At 38.9% G+C, this 25225-nt stretch overlaps 1 protein-coding gene across 1 annotated transcript in view; it reads left to right on the top strand.

Moving 5' to 3' along the window:
- Window positions 1-25225, top strand: part of ppp2r5b (protein phosphatase 2, regulatory subunit B', beta) — a 38839-nt gene that overhangs the window by 3547 nt on the left and 10067 nt on the right. The window contains exons 2-6 of the mRNA XM_024287785.1: window positions 19289-19485; window positions 21690-21791; window positions 23075-23167; window positions 23295-23425; window positions 24572-24631. Of these exons, the coding sequence (XP_024143553.1) occupies window positions 19289-19485; window positions 21690-21791; window positions 23075-23167; window positions 23295-23425; window positions 24572-24631 (583 nt within the window). The remainder of the gene's footprint in view (window positions 1-19288; window positions 19486-21689; window positions 21792-23074; window positions 23168-23294; window positions 23426-24571; window positions 24632-25225) is intronic.

The following is a 25225-nucleotide window of genomic DNA, read 5'->3' as shown; positions in this document are numbered from 1 at the left end:
TGAAGATGCTGTAAATGTGAGGTCACTTTAGTATTTGTCCAATTTAAGTCTCCAGACTATAAACAAAGTAGACTCAAAAGGGTTTTTGTTTTAAATAGTACATATGCTCTCATTTCACAAAGCTGTGATGCGAAAGTAATGCTAAAAGAAAAGGAGAATTATAGCACGAGTTGAAATGGAGTGAAAAATAAACAAAGCCGGTTTAATGATTGACTTGAGGCGCCTCTTTCCATTTGAGGATCTGAATGTCTTTTGATTTTTGGATAGTTAGCTGTTTGGCAACCAATTCTACAGGAATATATTCATATGTCAACCCTACTTTCTACTTTCTCAACGTTTTCCTGTTGGATTATCTCCTGTAGCCTCTCTATATTTGTCACCTGCATGGGGTTCAAAGGCTATAGTACATCTTCATGTTTGCTTTCGACTTCTCTCTTTTCAAGATAATCCCCTCTTTTCTGTAGCCTGCAATCACTTCCAGTTAACCGTTCACGAAGATGAAACCTTTCTGCCTCAAAGACGAGATGTGTGTCCTCCATTAACTGATTTGACTCATTTTCTAGCTTGAACTTCCTCTCAGGAGTTGTGTGTGAGTGCATCCTGGAGACAGAATGTTTTCATTGCATCTTTTAAGCACCTGTGGTTTAGACTTTCTGCATGCACTGCAGCCTTCAGAAGTCCCAGTTATTACATGGCTGCTGCACTGCTGCGGCACTCTTTCTGCATCCCCAGGAGGTACTCATAGTAAGGTTGTGCAGCAGCGGGGTGCAGGAGTCTCTCACGGGCAGTATTTGGGGCAAATGCGGACAGACTTGAGGGTGGGTTTCTCTTCTCGCCCTTCAGGAAGCTTCTTTCTTTAGCTAATTTGGTCAAATTCTGGTGTTAACAGCAGCAGATGGTTTCTGCTAAAGCTCAGGGCAAAGAGTCGTGGTTTCTAAGTGCAAAACAACACCACCATAGAAATAAGGGTCAATATTTAATAAGCTGATTTAAAAAAAAACATTTTAAATCTTTGTTTAAATGAAGTTCAATAGGGAATTAAAAAGATGGTAATTAGGACTTTTTGTATACCGTGAGTTATATTTTGAAGAATAAAACACTTCTATGAGTTTTTACTAGTGGATGACACTTTTCACCCTTTAAACAAGCTGTTTTTGTGTGCACAAATTTCATTTTAAAGGTGATGTTAACTCGATTTTCTAAAATGTCAACGATTTGCAGGCAGCGTATGTGGTGTATGCCACAGAGCAACAGTATTTAAAAATGTGTTTTTGCAACAGAATCTGCAACCAGCAGACGAACTTAAAAAAAAAAAAAATGTTGGGGAAAAAATTCGTTTTTTGGCCAATTTCTATTTACTGCTATACTTTTTTATTGCAGCTTTTTTTGGAATATTTTCAGGTCTAACCCTTGATGCTTGAATTCATTTCCAGCTATGAAAAAAAAAAAAAAAATCACTTATGCTTTTGTTTTCAAGTTAATGCTAATTTATGAGATGCTTGTTTGCTTCAATAGGCATCAAGGGGGTAAAAAGTGAAAAGTTAAGGGAAAATTGGTTTGAATTGATTTGTCAAATCAATCAATCAGTTCTCCTTTAGTTTCTAGTTCTTCAGGCTTAAAAAGCAACTTTAAGTTAGCTTTTAATGAAATAAATTCTAATTTTATGAGATTTGTTTAGTTTGAAAAAGTAATTTATTTGTTGTGTTTTTATGCAACAATAACAAAAGTTTTTGTTGAATCTTTATTTTAGCAGTATTGCTAATCAAAATGTATCAGTTCAGTATTTTGTCAGTGCTTCTCAGCGCTAATAACAAATGAACTGTATGTCTCTGGCTTTCAAATTGCTAAATGTATGTTTATGATAATTTTAAAATGTTTGTGTGGATTCTCATTCATCCCAATTGTTTCCATCTATTGACTCTATATGAGAACTGGACAGAGTGACCTCTCAGCAGTACTTGCTGGTTCCAAGAAGCCAAAATCTTATAGCTACTTTTTAAAAATTATATTATATTAGAAAAATAATTCTGTTTACTACCATTTTTTTCTGCGTTTTTGCTAATTAAACCAATTTTTGTGATATTCTTTCAAGCTATTCAAGTTATAAACTGAACAATCAGATCTCACATTGAACGTTTTAAAAATCTGATAGATACATTCTCTTCAGCCAGACTTCTAACAAGCTCCTGATTGGCGAGAGTGGTTGCCATAGAAACGAGTCAGACCAATCAGTACTTGCTGACATCTGGTTCCAACATGGCGGCGTTCATTTTGTGAAAAAATTGCAAGTGAGTTGAATTCATTTGGTTGGAGCCAAAAATAAGCCATTTTCTATGGTTGACGTCACACTCGCTCTGTCCAGTTCTCACGTACAGTCAATGGTAATTGCAGTAAGTTAAAGGGAAGCAACTTCATTTTACTTTAGCTTACCACTTCAATTACTTTAGGAATGCTTTAAGTTTAGGTTTTAATTCTATCATTGAATTTATATTAAATAAATGTGTTGGCACACACAGGAACTTTTTTTTTTTTTTTTTAGCTTTCCAATTGAATTTTACAGAAGAAAATGGCTTCAGAATATGAAGCAGCATTTAAGCAGCTTCATTAAGTCACATGTATGCATCACAAAGAAACCATAATGAAAGCATTTAATCTGCTGTTACTTTTAGGTTAGAATATTTAAATATTAAACCCTCAAAATCAGCAGTTCATCAATGCAATTTTCTGTTACCAGATGGTTGTGCAGTTCTACCTTCAGTTGTTTATTGGTCAGCAGGTTGACGGCACACAATAGATGCACAACAGATCTGTCTGCAAACATCACCCCTGACTTGTTTGTTGTTCTGTTGTCCGGCAGATTCCTTGTAACCACCGTGCCTCGTGTTTGTAATAAAAATTCAGGTCAAGCTGCCAGCGCTGCAGCAAATATTTAAACAAAAACTGTTGTAAATATTCAATATAGCACAACAGAAACGCCTTCAAAAAGATTGTTTTTCTCTCTCATTAGGTGCGCCAAATCATCTACGGGTAAAAAGCAGCGGCAATGAAGTTTTATCAGCCCTGTTATTTATTAAACAACACAATCTGTGGTGTTCCTCTGCACAGCTGATCATATGTCAAATGAACAAACTGCAGCTGTGCACTGTTGCCTGTTAATGAGGCGGCAGCAGCTCAGACGAGTGCCAAGTTGAAAGCGATACGTCATCCCATCCAACCATGTCAGATTGCAGTCGTAAAATACTTTAAAGTGTTTTCTTAATTATTATTTTGGGTTTCCTTTTGTTATTTATTTATTTTTTATACCAAAGCTAATTTCCTCCAGTATGAGGCTGATGAGCACTGTGAAGAGACTTTAGAACTAAATCTTAGTATATATGATTGTCTGTCTCTGTGTTAGCCTTAAGAACTCCCCGATAGACTGCTGACCTACTGGATTTACCCTTCTTCTTCTACAGTGTCAGCTAGAATAGCCTCCAGTCAACAACAGGTATAGATTATAGGTGAATAATGGGATATGGAGGGGAGATGCTATCTGGCTTTTGCTATGGTGCAAGTAAAAAAGGAGAGCTGAACTAGCTGACGAACGAAGCAGACGCTGGTGCAGCTAAATTAATCAATAGATTAAGGGTGATGGACACTAGATCCACAGTAATCCCTTTAACACTGTATTCTTGTTTGGTCGCTGCTTTACAGCATGTACACAAGCTCATATATATGTGATAACAAGAGATATTTTGCTCCTAAGCAAAGCCTTACCCCATTAAGCTATGTTCACACTGAGGATGCTAAATGCGAATTCTTGAGCGTGCGTTTAGCCCATGGTGTTCACACTGGATGAGCAGGGAGGGGCTTCTTGTTCTTTTTCTACTGTTCATGAACGTATGTTTGCCACCTTGATGTGAAATGTTGAAGTGGTGCAAATCTTTCAAATCTTGCTCCAGGCTTTGTCTTTCACAGTTCTATTTCGGCATATGATAGACTTTTTCTTTTATAATTTTGGCCTGGCACAAACTGGGTTTATTAATTGCGGTCCATGATCAATTTTCAAATGGTTGGCACTTCCATCAATTAAAAGGGACACTATCCGTATGTCGCAACCAAGTCTGAGTCCCTGATTGGTCAAAGTTTGACTGGTTTAGCTTTCAGTATCTGTTCAGTGGTCGTGGGTTTTTTTTTTTGTATGTAGAGCCCAAAAACTGTCATAGAAACTTGCATAGTTATTTTGAATGTGAAAGCCTAAAAGTCGCATATACATAGACTTTTCATTGAAAGTGGTTTCTTTAACGCACGTTGCAGAGCCGGTTTGAACATAGGAAAAAGGCAGAACTAAGACTAAGGCTATAAAAAATCAACCCTGAGATGATCTGACTAACCAGCACGAGGGGTAGCCACAATACAGCAAAAACCAGGTAGCTCAGAAGCATTTATGCCAATAACGACAAGATTAGGAATTTTGAGATGCACCACTTTTCAGCTTTCCCTTGCCGTACTCATCCCTGATTAGCTGGATCTGGTAATCCCACATTTCTATTGACAGAACATGGCTCATGCAGGTAATCAGCAGGAGGTAGGGCAACTGGGGAAAAAAAACGATGAGTGGTAGTCTTTGAGGACCAAGGCTGGGGGAGTCGCAGATTAAAGACTCTAAGCGCGTCCAAAGGTGGTGTAGATTATTTGTGCTAAGAAACTGTGGGACTGTCACACCAATGAGGGCTAACCAACCTGACACTGGAATGACAGAATACGGCAGAGGAATGCTGTAGCGGCACATGCTGCAGTCTGTAGTCATGGCAACAACATAAAGAAGGAACACGAGACGCTTGGAAAAATGTCATTGATTGATGGGAGAGTTAATAAAGATGCAGGGGTCAAAAGCAAAGTTGTTCTCGATGGAAAGGGATATCTTGAAACTGGCAAAGTGGCTTCTTCAGTCTCTAGGAACATTTGAGTTATAGCACTACTGTGTATATTTATTTCCAATTACGCTAGTTATGCCTGTACATTTTTTTAATTTTACTAAAACCGTATGTTGATGATTGTTTTAATCTATTTGAGGACCACTTATTTCCTTGCTCCCGGTTAAAGTAAAGCTTCAGTGTAAGTACAGCTGGAAATCTGTGGCAGGGCCTCAAATGAGATAAAGATTAAGTCACAGCAAGAGCTCAGTGGAGTTTCACTGGAATCTAGTTCAGATCTGATGGTTAATGTCATCTGTTGAACTTTTGCATAACCACCTGATGGTTTCAAAACCAGCCAGACGTGGTTAACGACTACTATTTTTCACCACTGGATCTACTTGTATTTGGTCTAGTTCTCTAATAGGTTTAGTGCTCACTTGAATTCAAACTTCCCCTCATAAAAAAACAATGTAAATTTTAGAAAAAGTGTTTATTTCAAAGAAATGTGCTGCCATGCTTTTGCTTTGACGTGTCGCAATTCTTTGGTTGTCATCACAGACGAAATAGGAGTGTCTGGATTTGGTAAATGCCCAGAGAACACGGCCAAATTGTGCCAAATTTAGTGGATGAGGGATAATGACGTCTGACTGTGTCTGAGTATTAGTTTGGAAGTCTTAATGCTTAAATGCATCAAGACAGTTTGGACAACAGCACATTAACTTCTGTGGAAACCTTTAATTGAAAAACTGCAACAACTAGATAATGCCTCAGTGCTCAAATCAACAAATTTTGAAGTTCTCGCAATAACTCAAGAACCCATCTTCTTGCTCTTGACCTGATAAATGCTTGTTTTTTTTCTTTTAGCGCTGAATATTCCAAAAATCTTTGTAAGAACATGTTGCTTAGAAATGTTATTGTAGATGTACATCAATATACATAATTTTTGTAAACAAGAGTCCTTCTGTGAGTTTAAAAACAAAGTGGTATTCTTGGTGTGATAACATTTTTAGTGACTCTTTTACTAGAAGCACTTGAAAAAACCAACAAATCCATTCCAATTCATTGAGTATTTTTGTTTTTTGTCTCTGGGAATTAAGGTGCTTACATACCAGCTGCGATGACTTGAGTTTAAGTAGCCACTTTCAATGAAAAGTGCACGTAGTCTAATGCGCTTAGATCACGCCCAGCTATGCAACTTTTTAAGTCCAGTCATGGGGTCTGTGTCCAAATCGGGTGTTCATTCATTGCGCGCTGAAAGTTCAAGTGGTTGAACTTTATTAACACTTAGTAACGGGAACATAGCACTGTGACCAATCAGGGATTGGGTTCAGTAGTGACGTGTTGGTAGCGTCCGCTTCAAAATGTGGAAGTGCCAACCATTGTAGCATAGCGAGCAAGCAAGTTTATTTGCTTGCTTGCTTGTAAACATGATCACAAAGGAGAACTTAATGATTGTGGTTTGTGCCCAGTCAGATAAATATGACACCAAGATGGACATTTATAGGAACAAAGCTGTGAAAACAAAAAACTTGAGGCAACATTGCACCGCTTTGAAATCCGCTCAGAGCCTGTACCTTTTGTAGGTGGTGGACGGGCGCTAATAATCAGTAAAAAGTAGAAGATACCCCTCCTTGCCACTACTTGCTTGTCTGGCGTTGGTCTGGTGTGAACTCCACGGGTTCATGAAAACGCGTTTAGCCTGTTCTTGAACGCACCACACGCAGCCGCTGTGAATGCAGCATCAACCTGTTCAGTTGATTGATCCAATACGTTATCCACCAACCAAGAATTTTTCCTTGGATTCCAACAATTTGATGGAATTATCCTAAGGAAATACACTATAGAACCTTAGAATAAGCAGCAGTTTGTTATAGCAGTTCATAAGTAGAAGATGTTTACTTTTTACTTGTTCTGTGCTTTAACGCTGCTACAGCTTTCTGTCTAACCATCAGCTCAGCACCTCCTTCCAGCTGTGATATTCTTGCCTGGAGGTCACAGTCACCAGCTTGGGTTCCTGGTCACGGGGATGCTGTTGCTGTCAGGCAAACCGAATTTAGCCCTAAAATCTTACCCTGGATTTATTCAGCAGATAAAGTTGCATCAAACATTTGTCGCCTATACTAGTCAAAAAAAGTTTGTACTAATGTGTCTCATTTGGGCTTTTGGAGGGTGCTGAACAATCTGTTCCAGACAGATCCCACTTCCTTTTTAGACTTTTAGGATTCAGTTTATGCTTCCTTTTTTGTGTTAAATAGAAAGATCTGTACTGCAAAAGAAATATATCAAGGACAGTCATTTGGATTAACAGACTCACCCTGTATTACTCAGCATCTCGGTAACTGAGGTTCTCATCTTCCTGAGGACAAAAGTCTAAATATATTGTAGTCAAATACTCATTCAAGTCTGAATGTGTGTTGTGTTTGTGGTGTGGTGGTATCATGGGATATTTTTCTAGTCTATCTTGAGATCCGGTGGAGCATTGTAGCCAGCAGCTATGATCCCAACCTAAAACAGCAAAAGAAAAAATTCCAAACACACTCTGACCCGGCGGCACGTTCTGCCAACACTCTAAATGATTATGCAGCTTTTTTTTTTTTTTGCTACAGTAAATGGCAAAGATCCAGGATGGCATGACAAATCCCAAGACATAAAGAAGGTCATGACTCGCCGGTCACATGGAAAGGGCAATCCATGCTGCTACGCTCCTTGATACATTAAAATTAGGTCATTTCCAAACATGTGTCTGTATGTGGATATCACAAGATGATCATATGAAAGCTATTTTTGCAGACCTAGTGTCACTTTAGGCTTTAGTTCTGTTGTCCCAGTTTAGCAAAAGGAAATCATTTTTGAAAAACGGAGCAGTTTTATCTCAGCACTGGTTTTTACAGCCTTCGTATTGTATTTCTTCTCATCAAAAATTTATGCCTAGTTGTTTATTATTATCATCTCTGAAACCAATATGAACGCAGTAAAGTTTCAGAAAACCAGTGAGCGTTATTGTTTTGCAATGAATCGACACACTCTTGGCTTTCTGTGGGGCTGCCAAATTCTTCCAACACTTCCAAAATTTAATAAGACAGCACTCCTGTGAAGAAAAGACAAGCATTGTTTCATGGAAATGTCTCTGAGTGACTACACACAAACATCTCTGTTTTAACCATTCAGAAAAAAATGTACAGATGGGTAAATAGCTGTGCATATTATTCCACTCTTGACATTTTCATCTTTCGCTGCCAGCAGCGATGACTTTTAAAAGGCCTGCTGAGTGGCTTCAAATAACAGTCGAGCCCTAAAGGTTGGTGGTTGGTGTTAGTGTTTGAACGTCTCTAAAAGCCTCAAACGGCCTTTACATATCAGGCGAGTGCTTGAGAAGATGCATGAATGAGACTCTGTTGCATATTGTTGCAGATGCTAAGAAGCTGCTGCAGGAAGTGAGAGGGAGAATTCACGTGGTAGCATTTTCTTTTTAATATAAGTGCATTTTTATTGCAGACCATGAAACCGTAGTTTTGCAAACACTATTCTCTATTTTATTTCAATATTTGCCCACTTATGCCTTCAGAATGTTGCTTAGCAGGTCAAATTTAACTTTGAAAACCAGTTTCTGATGAAATTGGATTTCAAAAGCTCTCACTGCAGTCTGCAGATGTACAAAAATATACTGCGGCTTATGTTTCGTAATATGCTCAAAAATGGGCCAGTTTCATAGCTAACAATGCAGGGATTACAAGGAAAACATGCTGCTAGACATGGCATCGAAACCCTAAAGAGGATGTTCTAAAAATTAACAGGATAAAAACCTTACTGCAGTGTTCTTTAGCAGATGGTTTTATTAGCATGTTTACTGCTATTATTATACCTTGTTTATATATGAAAGCAAAATGGTCATCTGAGAAATCTAACACGAGACGAGCAAAAAATTGTCTTGCAAGCATGTCTTTTAGAAAAATGTCAATGTTTGCAGATAAATGTAAGTGCATATTAGGTATGTTACAAGGTGAACAACAGTTTTTATAAACTGTGATTTGTGGCGTTGCTAATTTTTAGCTACCAAATCTAGCTAGCTTTCCTAACAAAGTGCCAGTGCCATGGCAATTTGATGAAAAAGTGTTGCAAATTTGACACTTGAATTGCGTTTGGTGGGAATGCAGCATAAGTCCAATGTATTGATTTTCACAAATATGAACTAATTAGAAACCATTTCAGTCTCCAATTTGTTTTAAATGATGTGGCAATCAAACTGATAAAACGGGATACAAGAAACATTTGAGGTCTCTGTTGCATTTCTATAGTCTTACATAACAAGGTGATGAAATAACAGTCTGTGTTGTTGTTATTAGCCAACAATTACATAAAAATCTAATTATTATGTCGTCTAACGTGAAATTTCTGCCCACAAGTCTCGCCAATATAGTTTAGCGTTGATTATACAGCCATGGTGATGCGAAGCGCATCAGTGCGCCGGCAGCAAACATGCGGCATGTTGGCGGCGTTGTGACAGCCTGTCAGGTTATCCACCTCTTTCACAGTTTTCTCACTGCGCTCAAGCTTACCTGCAGCGCCAACATTCACTCACAGAAACTGCTTGAAAGGACAGATCTCTTGCAACCAACAGCTGAGTGCACAGCTGTTCCGTCCAACTAGAATTGAATTTTGAGTCGTTTGTCTTGGTGTGAAATCTTCAATAAAAAAAGAAAAACAAATATTTATGTCTATCTGTAATCAGTTAGTGGTGTTGGCCAACATGTGTTAAAATGTCAGCTCAATGGATATTGACAAGAATCTAAAACTATTACCATTTTCTACCTTTTCAAAAACTTGTTTTTTATAATGAGACTGGTGTGTTTTAAAGTAAACTTCCTGAAAATATTGCATGAATTATTCTAAATTAACTTTAAAAGTGCTTGAATTTAACCTGAAAGAAGTCCATCAACCCTAATAGATACTTTGTAATGGAACCCTGATTGTCAATCACTGAGGTCAAAGGTTCCCTGTAGGTCTTCACATTTGCACTTTTGGCCCATTCCCCCATACAGATCTTCTGAAGAGCTGTGATGTTTTGAGGCTGTAGCTGGGCTACATGACTTTAAACTCCTTCCCCAGTTTCTCTATTGGATTGAGGTCTAGAGACTGGCCAGTCTACTTTAGATTCTTAAAATGCTCATTATGAAGCCACTCCTTCGTGATGTGTTTGTAATGATTCTCATGCAAAGGAAAATCCACATATGTTTAATTCTCAAAGCTCTCACTGATGGAAGAAGGGTTTTTACAAAAATCTCACCATATATGCATCTAATCATCCTTTCCTTAATACAGATCAGTTGTTATGTCCCCTTTGCAGAAAAGTCGCCTCAAAGCATGATGCTCCCACCTCCATACTTCAGAGTGGGTATGGGGTTCTTGGGATATGACTCAGCATTCTTCCACCCTCCAAACATTGTATTTGTACCAAAGTTCCATTTTTGGTCTCCACTGACTATATTACATTCACCAATCCTTCCCTAGATCATCCAGATGGTTCTAAAGAAGCTTAGACCAGCCTGAACATGTGCTGGTTCAAGCAGGGGGACCTTTGGAGCACTGCAGCATTTGAATCCATGATGTAGTCAGTACAGTAACCTTTGTTACTGTGGTCCCAGCTCTTTTCGAGTTATTGACTAGTTCTGGGATATTTCCCTACTTTTCTCTAGATCGTTTGTATCCCACCAGGTGAGATCTTGCATGGAGGTCCAAGTGGAGGGAAATTGTTAGTGATGTAATATGTCTTCTATTTTCTAATGGTTGCTCCAACGACTGTTGGAATGAAGGTTTTCCAACAATTGCTCCAAAAGCTGATTTTTTTTTTATTGTGTTCATTCCAGTCTTGTTCAGGTCTACAATCTGGTGTCCTTTGACAGCTCTTTGGTCTTTGTCATGGTGGAGAGGTTGCAGTCTGACTGTTTACAGGTGTGGACAGTTGTCTTTTATCCAGATCAAACTGATGACATTAATACAAATACGTCTATGAGGGACAGAATTCTTGTTTGTTTTTGGTGAAAAATAGTTATTTTCTGCTCCATTATACAAAAAAAATCTTCAAAAATTATAAAATGCAATTTCCTGGATTATTTCTGCATTTTATCTCCTACAGTTGGAGTGTACCTATGATGAACATTACAGACTTCTCATCTTTTTAAGTGGGTCGGTTTGAATAATCAATGACTGACAAATACTTTTTTGTCTCATCGTTTATCATTTTTTTCTTTACGTCAATTTTGTATTGACTATGTTTGTACTCTTCGTCACACAAAAATTACAAGGAATATTGTCCTTCAATATTTGTCCCTTTCTTCAAAGTAATATAATCCCACATGATTAGGTCGTGGAGCTCGTCTGTTTGACCACATTGCAACAAGAAATGTACAGAAAACTGTCCTGAATGTGCTGTTTGGTGTAAAGCAGTAACCTTCTCACTCAGATTTGATGTAGGTGATTGAATTACTATGTGTATAAGTGTGTGTGTGTGTTACTGCCAGCTGGATGTGTCTGGTGTTGGGTTACATAAGGCATGGAGTAGCTTTCGCTGACTGTCTCAGATCAATTAAGAGCAAAGATGGGGAAGAAAGCGAGGTGGGTGGGGCGGGCTTGGCTACGATTGAAACCGAGTGGATGAGGAAAGTGGAAATGAGTGAACATTAGGTTGACAGGTGGAGGCAGAACAGTGGGAGGTGGTGTGACAGTGTGGTAATAAAAAAAAATGTGGAGGATATTACAGGGGAGAGGACCAGCAATGCGATAACTGCAGCACCGCTGAGGAAGGAGGTGGCTCCTGAAGGAATATATTGACATGCTGGTAAATATGCTTTGTCGCTGAACCACAGCAAATCTCCCCTTTATGTGCGTCCGCTCTTAAATATATCCTCATGATGTCGAAGCAGGCGCAGCTAAGTCATCAAAGAAAATCAAATACTGGACATCCAGAAGGGATTTGCTCTAAATTACATTTCAGTTAATTGTTTTAGATAGGATGCAATATTGAAAGCAAGACATTAAAACGACAGTTACTTACAGTTGAAATTGCTTCGAAGAACAGTACTTGACTGTAATGTCAAGGACGTAAAGCATTTTTATTGCTTTCTTTCTTTCTTTTTTTCTTCTTTTCGCACTGTACAGAAATGCAAAGAACTGCTAATGGATACTGAAGATGCTCTGCATCCTCCATATTTGTTTGCTAACCGCCTGCAGTTTGTGTTTACATTTCACACAGCAAACTTTGTTTTCAAAAGGGATTTATTTCCCTCAAAGTCACCCGAGTCTGAAAATAAATATACAGGACACGCTAAGTGGTAGCAAACATAATCAATGAAGTGGTTAGACCCATACTAACCAGTTTAACTCACTGCTCATGATAGTCTGAATACATTCACTTACATGGGTCATCTCTCTGATGTATCATTACTAAATAATCTGATTGGAGGAGGATGTGTTATCTGTGTGTGTAGTTTTTAGTTCGACACAAGCAGACTGTCTAGTTAACGGGTTCCTAGATGTCCACATAGAGCCCTGCATCAAGAGTCACCCAGACAACACAGAACTTTTCTGATGTTTGCAGCTTGAGACATCAGCTTAAGGATCCAAAGCTACTCAAGAGAGGAGGAATCAGAGAAGTTAGTCCTTTGTTGCTCCTGCGGCGAATTAAACAGATTAAAAAAAAGAAGCATCACATAAAGACATTATGCAACTCATGAATGATGCATAATTCATTTAAAAAGGATTACTAATCAAAGTACCATATTTTTTAAACCATAAGGCACACTTAAAACTCCTTTTTTTTAATCCATAATAAGTAACAAATAAAAAACAAAACAAAAATGTAATTATAAAGATTCAGAAAAAAGACATTTGGGAGAAAAAAAGTAATTTTATGAAATAATATTAGATCTTGTAAATACGTCATGATATCAATCGAAAGAAGTCATCAAAATCTAGAACATTTACAGTATTTTTCAGTATTTCTTAAGCAAAAACAGTCATAATCTGATATGGTTATTGATTACACTATCCAGAATGTCTAAAGGGAATTATGAGAAGTCATTTTTGGAGATCTGTTTTTCTACACATTTTCCTCTTTCATAAACCTTTGCAAAGAGGTCAACAAGACTGAGAAGTCAAACTTTATTCACAATAACTTTCAACATTTTGAGTTGAAACAAAATGAAAAAATAGAAAAAAGTTGTGTTTGAACAGTTCAAAAATAAACTATATATTTTTTTGTAACTGTACATTTATTATATAAGTATTAGTTTTGCGACACTTTTGACATAATAAATCTGCATATTAGACGATCGTAAAAAGTCAGAATAATTCCACCGCATGTCGATCATTACCGACTCATTTTCATTCAAAAAAAATCCTGAAGATTCTTTGATTTTATTTAGGTGACGTTTTATTTTGACTCAGGAGAAATCAGTTAAATAGGTCCAGATAATATTTGTTCTTTGGCTCAACACCATTCCAACCAATGTTTTGAAATGTGATTACAACTGAAGCTTATGGGTATAAATCATCACATGCAGCAGTGGGAACTAAAGCATCCATAGTTCAAATCTGATTCAAACAGGTAGAGAGAGCTGATTACCTGTCTCTATGTTGGGTTAATACCCACCTGACTCATTACCTGTTCTCAGTTCCCTCAGCTCGCACCGCCTCTTCAGCATTTCCTGCTCTGATTTCAAGCTGCAAGATAACTTGTTGTGAATTAGGACAGCCATGTCAGTTTTTACTTCAAATCCTCTTGAACTTCTGAAATCACACAAGCTAACCTCTCCTCCTTTCTGTGTAATCCCGTTGTTTGTGTGTAAGGTAACGTTGTGGACATTACATCAGGTCATTAGGAAGATTAGATTATTTAAAGTGCGTCACATAAACCCCTTAAAGGGATATTTATACAGCTCTGACTTTTACACTGCACGCCGTCTCACCGCTAATACACGCTGCAGCTCCCCCCTTCTATTTATAACTGTGTCTTCATCTCTTTCTGTCTCTTTACCCCTTTTCTCTTCTCTCTGCGTCACACCATCTATGCGTTGAGTGTGCGCGCTTTGTGACAGAGGTGCAGAGGCGGTTTAGATGCGCGCTGAAACAGAAGCTGTCCTCCTTTCTTTCTGTCTCTCCGTGTCAAACACTCAGCCTCCAACAGAATAACTGTTATTTAAAGACCAGAGCTGTACTTGCTCATTAAAAAAAAGAAAAAAAGAAGCTCCAGAGAGACGGATGGGTGCAAAAAAGGGATTGGAAGACAGAGGGAGAGGAGTGAAGGAGGTACCTAGTGATGGAAAGATGAGAGGAGGAGGAGGAGGAAGGGGATGATGTCATTTCTTAACCCTATACCATTCCCCTCTCCTCCATCCTGTTTCCTCCTGAGACTCTTCCTCGCCTCCTCCTTTTCTGTCTCTCCACCAGAACTATATTTAGATGTGTGCAGCTGTGCATATGAGTGTTTGTGTTTTGGTGCTGCCGCACTGTGTTGCTGTTGCTCACTCTAACATGTCACTACTCCTTTTACCTAATTCCCCCCTCCTCTTCTCACCATTTTCCCTTTGTCACATGCTGTCTCTGCATCTTTTCTTTTAATCCTTCCTCCTCAGTCTATTTAACAGGAGATGTTCTGTGTGAGTCAACTCCCCTTACAGGTTGGGTCTGCGGGCAAATAATGGGCAAACTTGTAGGTGGCCCAGACCAAAATTTAAGACCACTCCGTGAGCCCATAGAGAGAAAATGTTTATGGACATTTTTTTCTACAAGGATAATGTGGGTCATAGTGAACACTTTAACAACACTAAGTAAGAGTGAAGTAGATGAGGCTCTACATGCAGTGCTATTCAAGTGACAATGGTACATTCCATTTTCATGTCATCCCTTAAGGTGGCCACACGAGTCTCAAGGGAATTGCAAAACACACCTGCACTCTCCATAAGATGCTGCTGCATCTCTCTACAACCCTCCACGGGCCAGGCAACCCAAAAACCTGCAGCACCCATACGGGTGTACACGTGCATGTGACTAAGGCTTTATTTTATGTCACCAACTGGGATTTGTTACACAGCTTTTTGAGAAAATCAATAGACATCTGTCATAGTCCATGAGTCTGATAACAGGAATTTTGGTCCATTTTTTAAGCAAACAAAAAGCATACTGTCCTTTCAGATACTTGGCTCTGGAGTGTATTGATAGTCTTGAGATGTTGCAAAGATTCAAGTTTTAGCAGATGTAGTAAAACAGCCAGAGACCATAATTAAACCCTCTCCATGTTTAACTGTAGGGACTGCGCACAAAATCGACTCCTTTTCAAGTGTGAAAGTGGGTCAATTTTGACCTCAGAACAATATAAAGGTTAAATGTGATGCTCTAGAAAAGCTCTAGTTTTGTCTCATTTGTTGAAAAGACATTCTCTCTGATCTTCAATAATCTGGCGATCTGTTGACCCTGGACAGTAGCTGGGATAGGCTCCAGAAACCCAGAAAATGAATGGTTCAACATTCTCTCTGAAGTTTTGAGAATTTGCATATAGCCATTGTGACCAGTTTTTCCTTTTCATGATTTCTATTAATGCTGGCGTCATCTTTAGCCATACTCCATGACCTTCACCTTGACACAAACTGACCAATGGCGCCATTTGACCCAATACTCTGACCTTGAACTTGACAATGACTAACTTAAGAGTTTTTTCTGTACTCGTTAGTCAACATTCATAAATCAATTGTCTTTCCTCTTACATTTTTTAGTAATATGACTTTATAAAATGCATAATGGGGCCACACCCCTACCATTTAAAGATAGGCTCAAGAGAATCGTTTGATGTGAGACCAGATACTTTTATTGAGGCATCTGATTGGCCAGTTTATAACTTGAATAACTTGCATTGAAGATAAAATATCCTGAAAAAACAGGATTATCAAGAACATGTTAAAAAAAGAGCAAGAATGGTTATTCTGACAAATATAATGACTAATTACTATTTATTTAACAATAGAAGTCTATGGGATTTGGGCTTCTTGGAACCAGCGTGTACTTCCTATTTGGAATGCGATGAGGGAGGAGTCACTAGGTCTAGTTTGAACCTTTTAAAGACACTGCAGATTAAAATGGAACTCTGTGCTTCAAAAATAGTATTTATGAATACATGGATATGGCAGAGTTTGGCAATGATTCAGATAAAAGCAGAACTGACAGAAAACATGGAAACAGCTTAATTGGATTGGACTCATTTGCGTGGTTAATGTTTAAAAAGCAGCTGTTCTGACTCAATGAGCCTGTAGCAACAAGACGCTCACTGGTTTGAGTTCTCCATGTTCTATTAGTTAATGTTTTTCCCACATGCCGAGATTTTTTATGCTGCAATATGCGGCACATTAGCATAAAGAAGATGGAAATTACAGCTAAAAAATACCGTCAAGTGTTTGTTGGTGGGTCTTTGGTCACCATCTCTAACACTTTCCCGCCTCTTTCATTCTCTTCATATCCACTCTGCCACATTTTTTCACACATCTCCCACGAGCTTTTTATCCCCTTCATCTTCTATCTCCTCCTCTCACCTCTCCTCATCCCGCCAGTCTGCACGCTCGCCGTTCCCTCCGTCTTTTCACCTTTCCGGCGTCTTTTTTTCTGGTCCCAGCAGGGGCACATCCTTATACAATTACTCTCCATTAAAAATGGATTAGATTTCACCTTCACAGTCTCTGTCGAGGGAGAGCAGAAACGAGGGAACGGATAAAAGGAAAAAGAAAAGTGGGTTTTGACAACTCTGTAAAGAGGGAGGGAGAGAAAATACTAAAGAGAAGAGAAGGGATGCAGAGAAGTTCACACTTTTTGTTTCGTGTTTTGTCACAAGGGAGAGTGTTGGAACTTTGCTGTCACGCATTTGTCTAATCACACCAAAATGGCTGCAATTCAAGAACAAACTGGCTGCTGAGAACATCTCAATGCTCGGAGTCAACCCGAACCCAACAAACAACAGGCATTGTGTTTACAGGAGGAGAAATCAGAGAGTTAGTGAAGCCAGGAGAGTTCATCAGGAAACAGGTGTATGAAGATTCTGAACTTAGAAAAAAAAAAATCCTCTTTAACCCCAAAGTGGCAGATAACACGAAAAATAAAATTCCAACGCAACCTTTAGTTGCTGTAAAAAGAGCAAAGGGCAGTTTTGGTCTGTTTGAGTGCTGCGCCGTGCCAAGGGAAACAGATGGGGGACGAGTGCCTGCAGGAGATAGTCGAGAGAACTGGAAGAGCTCCAAGCAGACCCACCTCCACCCCCTCCGCCGTTACACATGAGGGTTAAGAAGGGTTAAATCTAATCCACCCCTGCTGTGTTTCTGTGGTGATGTGTGCGAGTCTGCATATGAATCTGGGATCATCCTCTTTCCTGCAACACAGGTAGTCTAGACTGTTTCCCACTTTTCTTCCCTTTCATAGATTATCTGTCCAAAACACACTGATTAACAAACAGGTACATCCATGCTCTATTCAGGAAAGTCACACTTAGGTATTAAAATCAAATCATTAAAATAATTCTGGATGTTTCTGCTGCAGTTGAGGAGAATATATAGCCTTTTATTTAATGTATTATTCATAATGCTATTTTTGATGTGCTAAATCAATCATAGCAACCAATTGGGTATGATTGAATCCTCTGGAGTGAATTATTCTCTCTTCACACCAAAAAATTGTGAATTGGAGCTTTAAGCTGCACAGATGCTTTAAGGCCGTCAACAATACACATTTTATTCACTTTTCTTAGACAAACATTAGCATTTTCAGACTTTTCTCTCTTGTTTAAGCTCTCAAAGTTTAGAACTTTTATTTTAGAAACTAAAACAAGTCTAGTATTATAGAATGAAGACAATAACCTCCTCGCAAAAGATTTATGCAAATTTAGCAAACTGAATGCATTCTGTACAGGAAACATGGAGGCATGGGGGAGATTGTTTGACACTGTCAACCGACAATTACGACACAGAACACAGTAAAAAAATAAAAATAAATAAAAAGCATGACAATTTTACTGCAAAAAAATCTGAGAAACTGCAAGATTCCGAAAGATCAACCGCGATACAGCCACTGTATTTAAAAGTCCCTTAATTCTGCTCTTCTTCAAACATTGAGGTGGGTCCACTGGGCACCACATGCTCTCGTTGAGGCATCTGATTGGCCAGTTCATAACTTGAATAACTTGCGATAACAAAAATATATCTTTTCATATCAGCTTTGCACCAATATGCAACACATTAGTACTGTAAAGGGTTGGGTATCATATTGCTGCTGGAACTACGTTAATTGCGGTTGAAGGGTTACAGCGGATGTCAAAAGAATGACAACACTGGAGTTAAAGCCTCAGTGTTAAATCGGATCTGACTGAGGGAACTATAAAGGGGAAAAGCATTTTTCATATTAGTGATGGAGCAGAGACTGACACTCACCTGTCAATCAGCATGTCACTCATGCAACAGCAAAGACAAAATAAGCATTGGTGCAACTGTTTGCCCCCATGAAGGAACTTTTAATTCATTTATTTTCACTGTTAATGTTTCAAGTTTTCTGTCCTTGGCTCGTTGTCTTACAGGCTGGAGAACACCCAGGACAGGCCTTTAGCAACCGGGCCATTTATTCTCTGGCCTCTGGTGTGTCTCTTTAGCTGAACATCCAGCGCTGCCACTTGTTATGGCAGCTCTTATCGCCTCTGACATCTTCTTCATATCCATTCAGGCCTTGTTTCTCCCAGCACCTTTTATTCCCCCCTGACAGCCCTTGATCTGGCCTTCTTCTGATTGGAGGGTCCTCCCCGTGTAAAGTTTATCCCCAAAGCATCTCGAGTGGCTCACGCTCTTGTTGGAGATAAATCTGATGATGAATATTAAAAACCTCACCATTCTGGACAAAAATGTCTCGTTGGCATTAAAGATTTAGCCTCTTTTAACATTTTTTTCCTTTCTTTTTTTGGTGGAATACATTTTCATTCCTTTTTTTTCGCTGTTTAGTTGTGACAATTATGGCTTTTCAGAAGTACTATTGCTGTCAAATCCCATAATTCTCTCAATTTGTTTGCGTTTGCTCGATTGTCCACAAGCTGAGCGAAGAACTCTGCCCCCCCCAGGCCTCTGGAATCAATTCTGCCCTCTTTGAAACGGTTCAGTGATCCATGTGCATCAGCTACCTCCCTCTCGTCTGTGAGAAAAGCAGATTTGAGTTGTTTTTTCACTGTGACAGCCAGCAGCAGGTCTTTTTTCATGATGACAAACAGCAACAGCGCTCTGGAGGAAGGCGTGTGTTGGAGCGTCTGCGTTGTGTTGTACAAAGATGTTTAGAGTTTCTTCCTTTCTAACCACTCTTTCCCTCTCTGTCTTCTTTGCCAGACGCCCCGGTGGCAGAATTACATGACCTGTTCTGTAAGAAGCTGCAGCAGTGCTGCGTGCTGTTTGATTTTCTGGACTGTGTGGCCGACCTGAAAGGGAAGGAGATCAAACGTGCGGCGCTCAACGAGCTGGTGGAGAGCGTGGCTACGAGCAGAGGAGTCCTCATAGAGCCTCTCTACCCAGAGGCTATAAAGATGGTAAGAAGGGAGGAGCAACCTGGAGGTTAGAGGTTAAAGAGCAGGGGTCAAGATTCCAGATTTACTCAAGTAACCAAGTCATAGCCACTGCTGAGAGTTCTATGTTTACACTCTCATACAGCACCTCACAGCCCCAAGCTAATATTAAAAATGGCGATCAATATTGGAGCTATCCAGCCGAGGAGTTGGAGGTTAAAGGGAAAGGCAGAAGATTCCAGATTTAGTCTGATAAACTTCTCCAAGTTACTTTATATGGATTCATTTTTAAATTGAAACCTAAAAAAAAACAAACGTTTATAAAATTATACGTTTTAATGAGGACAAACTGCTGTATCTACTGCTGTAGATAAGCTGTGGTGCACTTAAAGATGTAAACAAAGCGAGGTGAAGAAAAGACTAAAGATGTGGACGACAGGAGGAGCAGGTAACACAGATAAGGTGTGATAACCAGAAGCATGGAAAGGAGAGATAAAGAGGAGTGCGGCACAGAGTACGGACAGCAGAGATCCCAGAGGACGAGTAGAGAAGGGAGGAATATTAGGGGAAGAAAGGGAAGCCTGCAGCAGAATAAAGCCATATAAATAGCTATAGAGCCACCGTACCCAGAGGAGGAAAAAATGCTGATAGGACGGAGGATGAGTGAGAGAACCTGAACCAATATGTGGTTATAATGAATCGGTAATATGTGCACAAGCTAAAGGAAGCACCAGTGGAACATAAAACCGAATAAAATAGTGCTGAAGTCTGAAATAAGTCCCACATGAAGATTCAGAATATATTACGCTTCATGGGGTTTAGTAGAAAATATCGTCTGAAGCATCACAAAGAAGTAAACGATTGGAAATAATTTCAACCTTTTTCACCATCTAAATGGGGTTAAGTCAAAATGATCTGCTAAAACGGAGCTGCATTCACTGGAGAAATGATTCTCTGCTCTGTTGTTCTATAAAAGGTCTGTGAGGAAAAAGAACTGTTTCTACAAGCCTCTCTTTTAAAGGGAATTTAAAGATCTTCAACTTAAACCTGTTTTTTTTGCGATTTATTGCTTGATTTAGTATTTTTATGGAAATTAGTGTTTTGGTTCAAGAAACAATAATGGGAAAACATAAATCTGACACCAATTATATATAAACTTTGTGTATAAACAGAGTTTTAGTGTTTCTGTTCTAGGATTGTTACTAAATAATAGTATGTTCATACCAGGCATGTGACTCACAATCAAGAACGCGCTAACTACAAGCCCATTCTTGATCATGCGTTTATCTTAAAGTGTTCACACAGGACTGCGGCTGCCTGATTCTAGTGCTCAATGTAATTACTGAGTCAGGATTAATAGAAATAAACTGAAACAGGATTCTGTGCAAAAAATGCAATAGAATCATTCTATATTACATTTTCACAAATCAAATAAAGGTTTCACAGATAGATCAGAAACTATATTTAATGTATTTTTTACGAACAAAAGCACAATTTAATCCAAGTTTTAGCAGTCTAGGTCCAGCTAACTTCAGGTTAGGGGACATTTATGGGAGCAGTTTTAATTTCTCTGGATTATATTTCATGGATTAATAATTTTATAAATCAAGATTCTTTTTAAAATACCCTTTTTCTGTTCAAATTTGTCACTCTGGATAAAGAAAAAATTGTATTTGTAAATTATGTGTAAATGGTGTAAATTCATTGCTTTTTTTTGAAAAAAAACACAATTTTTATTTCTAGATTTATATAGTTTTAAGATTTTGTTATCTATGAGATTTAAGATCGAAGCATCGTTTTTGTTGTTCGTTATGTAAAAATGTCTATTGCCTATAAAATTTGTAATAGTTAAATTCATTTATTCAATGAATTAGATTGATTAATTTCCCTTTTTACATTCTTACAATTTCTCTACAGATAAATATTGTTTGATAAATTTGTAATAGATCAAGTTTTTGATCTCTTCCCAGGTTTGTTTTACAGAAACTACTTTTAAAAAAATCTTTTCCTTTTTCCTTTTTCTGTGACAAATTTCATTCAGACCAACATGAAAAAATAACAAGGATGCATTTGATCATTTATTCCTCACTAATCTCCTCTTCTGCTCATCCACCCACACCTCCACCTCCTTTTCTCCTCATTCCATAATCAATCTTCATCGCTCCCTCTCCCTCTCTATGTCCTCTCCTCCTCTTGTCTCTCCACATCTCTGACTGCTTTTTTCCCAGATCTCCGTAAATATCTTCCGCACGCTTCCTCCCAGCGAGAATCCGGAGTTTGATCCAGAGGAAGATGAGCCGACACTGGAAGCCTCCTGGCCTCATCTGCAGGTACGCTCCTGCAGACGGATCAAACTGACAGTTTTCTGCTCAGATTCTCAAACTGGTGAAGAGAGGCAACAGAAATGGCATTTTAATAGTTTAAGATTCATTTATGCATCTATTGGTTTTGATGCTGACATGTAAACGTAGTTGAAGGTGTCTGGAGTTATTCGTTAGCTCTTTTAAACAACAACCCCAGCGACTTTTCAAAATAAGATCTGAAAAAAGCAAATAATTACAATTTTTCTCAAGAATAAACGAGAACTAAAAACGCGTTTTTCATCATGATGATGTAAAAGTCCAGAATTCCAAAACCGTTTCTGTTTCCTCCATCGTTGTGTCATGAGTTTTAGGATCAAACGCCCGTTTACATTTTACCAGTTTCTGTCAGTCATACGAGGAAGTATGGAGATGGTCTTGTCCTGACGTGAAGCTGAAACGCCTTAGGAGTCGGTGTGGAGTTTTGGCGCTAGAGTTTTGTACAGTTGTTTTCTTTCTCTCCTCTGAACGCACTGCTGACAAATGAATATTTCAAACGGTGAAACGGAGCTGACTCACTGGTGCTGCAGAGATTTCTGGAGTTATGAAGCAGAACACACTCTTCCCTCCAATTCTTTTCTTTTTTTCTTCTGTTCTGTTTTATTTATGGGTTGTGCACACCTTTCAAATTAAAGCTCGCCGTTCTTTCCTCATGTAAATTCACTTTTGTGTTCCTTTTGTTGACTTCTGCGGCACAGAGAAGATGAAGATGTGCACCTTCTAAACGTGGAGCTCGGATGAATCACCCCCCCCCCTTGTTATTTTCAAAGCCCATCTTCCTACAGTGCTGAGAGATGATTGGAGATTTTAGAAAACACTCACTCGTGTCAGCGTGAGATGATTAGCACTACTCGTTAGAGCGCCTTTAAGCTACAAGCTGCAGTTTGTTTGCAGAAACGGCGAGCTGCAACGAGTCTTGTTTGGATGAGAGATGCATTTGACGTGCTGCAGTGATTCAGTGAATGAATAATAAACGCACACAGGTTGTAAATGAAACGTCTTCTAGTTTCCTACTTTCCTTTAGTCTCTTTTCTGTTTTGAAGTTTGACCGTCACCCTTCAGAGTTTTTTTTCCTCTAAATATTTGCTCCACAGCTTGCATTTTATTTATTTAGTTTCTCTGGAAACGCATGAATAGCAGAGTTTTTCTGAAGTTCTGGGTACGTGCGGTCAATATTTGAACAGCTCCCCTGCTGCGTTCAGGACGGCGCTGCAGTCTTCTGATCTGTCATTCATTTCCTGTTTGCTCCTCAGCTCGTGTACGAGTTCTTTCTGCGTTTCCTGGAGAGCCCAGACTTCCAGCCCTCCATGGCCAAGCGCTACATCGACCAAAAGTTTGTCCTACAGGTAAACCCCACCTAGAAATCCAGTACATCTGACTAAATGATTGAATAAAAAATGTGAAGAGTTGGATTTTAGATGGCGCGGCTGCAGGGCTGCTCGGAGGTGTTTAGCGAAGTGTTTGTGTTTGTAGCTCCTGGAGCTCTTCGACAGCGAGGACCCCAGGGAGAGGGAGTACCTGAAGACCATCCTGCACCGTGTCTATGGAAAACTGCTGGGCCTCCGAGCCTACATCCGTAAGCAGATCAACAACATCTTCCTCAGGTACAGCCCGCACTGACAAAAACCAAACAGAATTTGATTAAAATATCAGTCGAAACAATCAATTTACACCAAAAGTGTTAAAAAGTTGCTTTTATAAAATGCTTTTATGCTTCTCTTGTGGTAGTTTTGTGTAGTTTGTACCTTTTCAGTTCATGTTGGAAAAAAAAAAAGTTTCTTTAGGATTAAAAAGAACTGGAAAAAGTTATCCAGGCTTCTTTTATTGGTTTATGTTCCAGTATTTGGGGGACTTTTGCTTTTAACAGACTAACAAAGTTGATGGATTTTATTATATTTGGAACATAATTCAATAAATTCTGATGAAGTTAAGTGCATCAGTGTATCTGGTTGCTGCTAAAAGATGCTGGAAAACATCACAGATCTATCTGAGATGAAGATTTCACAGAAGTTTGAACAGTTTATGAAAGGGTTCAGCAACATGTGGCTCCATTATGACTTTCTGGTTGAAGAAAACTAAAATGTTTGTCATTTTAAAAAGTACAAGAGAAACTAAACAGAAAAGTCCAACTTTATTTGACTCATTCACAAACAGTTGAAGCACAGTTTCACTCTGCAAGGGTCCTGACTACAGTACCCATAATGCTTCAATAATCCATCAAGCGGTGCGGCTTTGTATCCGTACTAAAACATTTATACTGATTTTTGAGCATCATGTATCACAGAAAACTAATTGGAGGTCAGTAAGCACAACCAGGATTCTTACTTAAGCCACACTAGATTATAAAACAGATTTTCAGTTTTTGAAAAAAATAAAATTAAGGATTTTAAAGTCCGGTTATGGTCCAAAAAACGCAATTAGTTCTGATTTAATTTAGTTTGTATAATTTATGTCTTGATTCACCCTAATCGTTCAGTCTTTAAAACACCTGTTTATTTATAATTATCATAATAGTTACATAAATACAAAACAGCGTTTTATTTTTTTAAAGGTTGAAATATGATTTTGTGACTCCTGCTGGGTTGTTGCTGGTGAGAAATCGACCTGAATGGCTCTTTAAGTGTTGAAGGATGCAGACTTTTGGTTTGCTGGAGTTGAAAACAAGGAGTTTCCTTCCCTTTAGTCTCTGGCAACATTTGAGCTGTTTCTTTTTCTAACGACAAACCTTTGCTCGTCTGTCTGACTTTCAGGTTCATTTATGAAACTGAGCACTTTAACGGCGTGGCAGAGCTGCTGGAAATCCTTGGCAGGTTTGTTGGCACACCTTCTCCCATCCGCCTAACACAAAGACTCTTTTGAAGTGAAAGCAGAAAAAAGGACTGTAGGAGTTATCAGGAAGGACAGGCAGAAACCAGGGGAGCAGGTAAAGATGGGAGCCAAATATGAGTCACCAGTTTGTGTAATTTCTCACTTCGTCCCAGAGGAAAAATATGAGCTAGACAGATGTGAGGCGAGAGAAATAAGGAGTCCCAGACTGATAAACAAACACGCTTTGTCGCCACATGGAGATGGATTGAAGATAAGACGGTGAGAGGGCAGATGTTACAACAAACAGGAGGAGACAGAAAAATGCTGCTTTTTGGGGAGACTGGGTTATTCTGCTTAATGAATACAGAGACTCCTTCTTTTTTCTTGAGGCATCCTGTGAACGCTTCAGCTCGAGCTCGTTAAAAGCGGGTCAATCCGTAAACTGGACTCATTTCTGGTCAAACCCCAAGATAGAAAATGACAATTTTCCAACTATTTGAGGTATTTCGATCATCTAAAAGTGAGCTTAGAAATGTGGAAAGGAAAGGATGGACCTCCTCGAGAGGAGAGGGATAGAGGAGGAGATTCATGGAGAG

This window comes from Oryzias melastigma, linkage group LG18, assembly GCF_002922805.2.
Source record: "Oryzias melastigma strain HK-1 linkage group LG18, ASM292280v2, whole genome shotgun sequence".
Taxonomy (NCBI): Eukaryota; Metazoa; Chordata; class Actinopteri; order Beloniformes; family Adrianichthyidae; genus Oryzias; species Oryzias melastigma.
The sequence above is the reverse complement of the archived record's forward strand: the minus strand, read 5'-3'. Positions and strand labels throughout refer to the sequence as shown.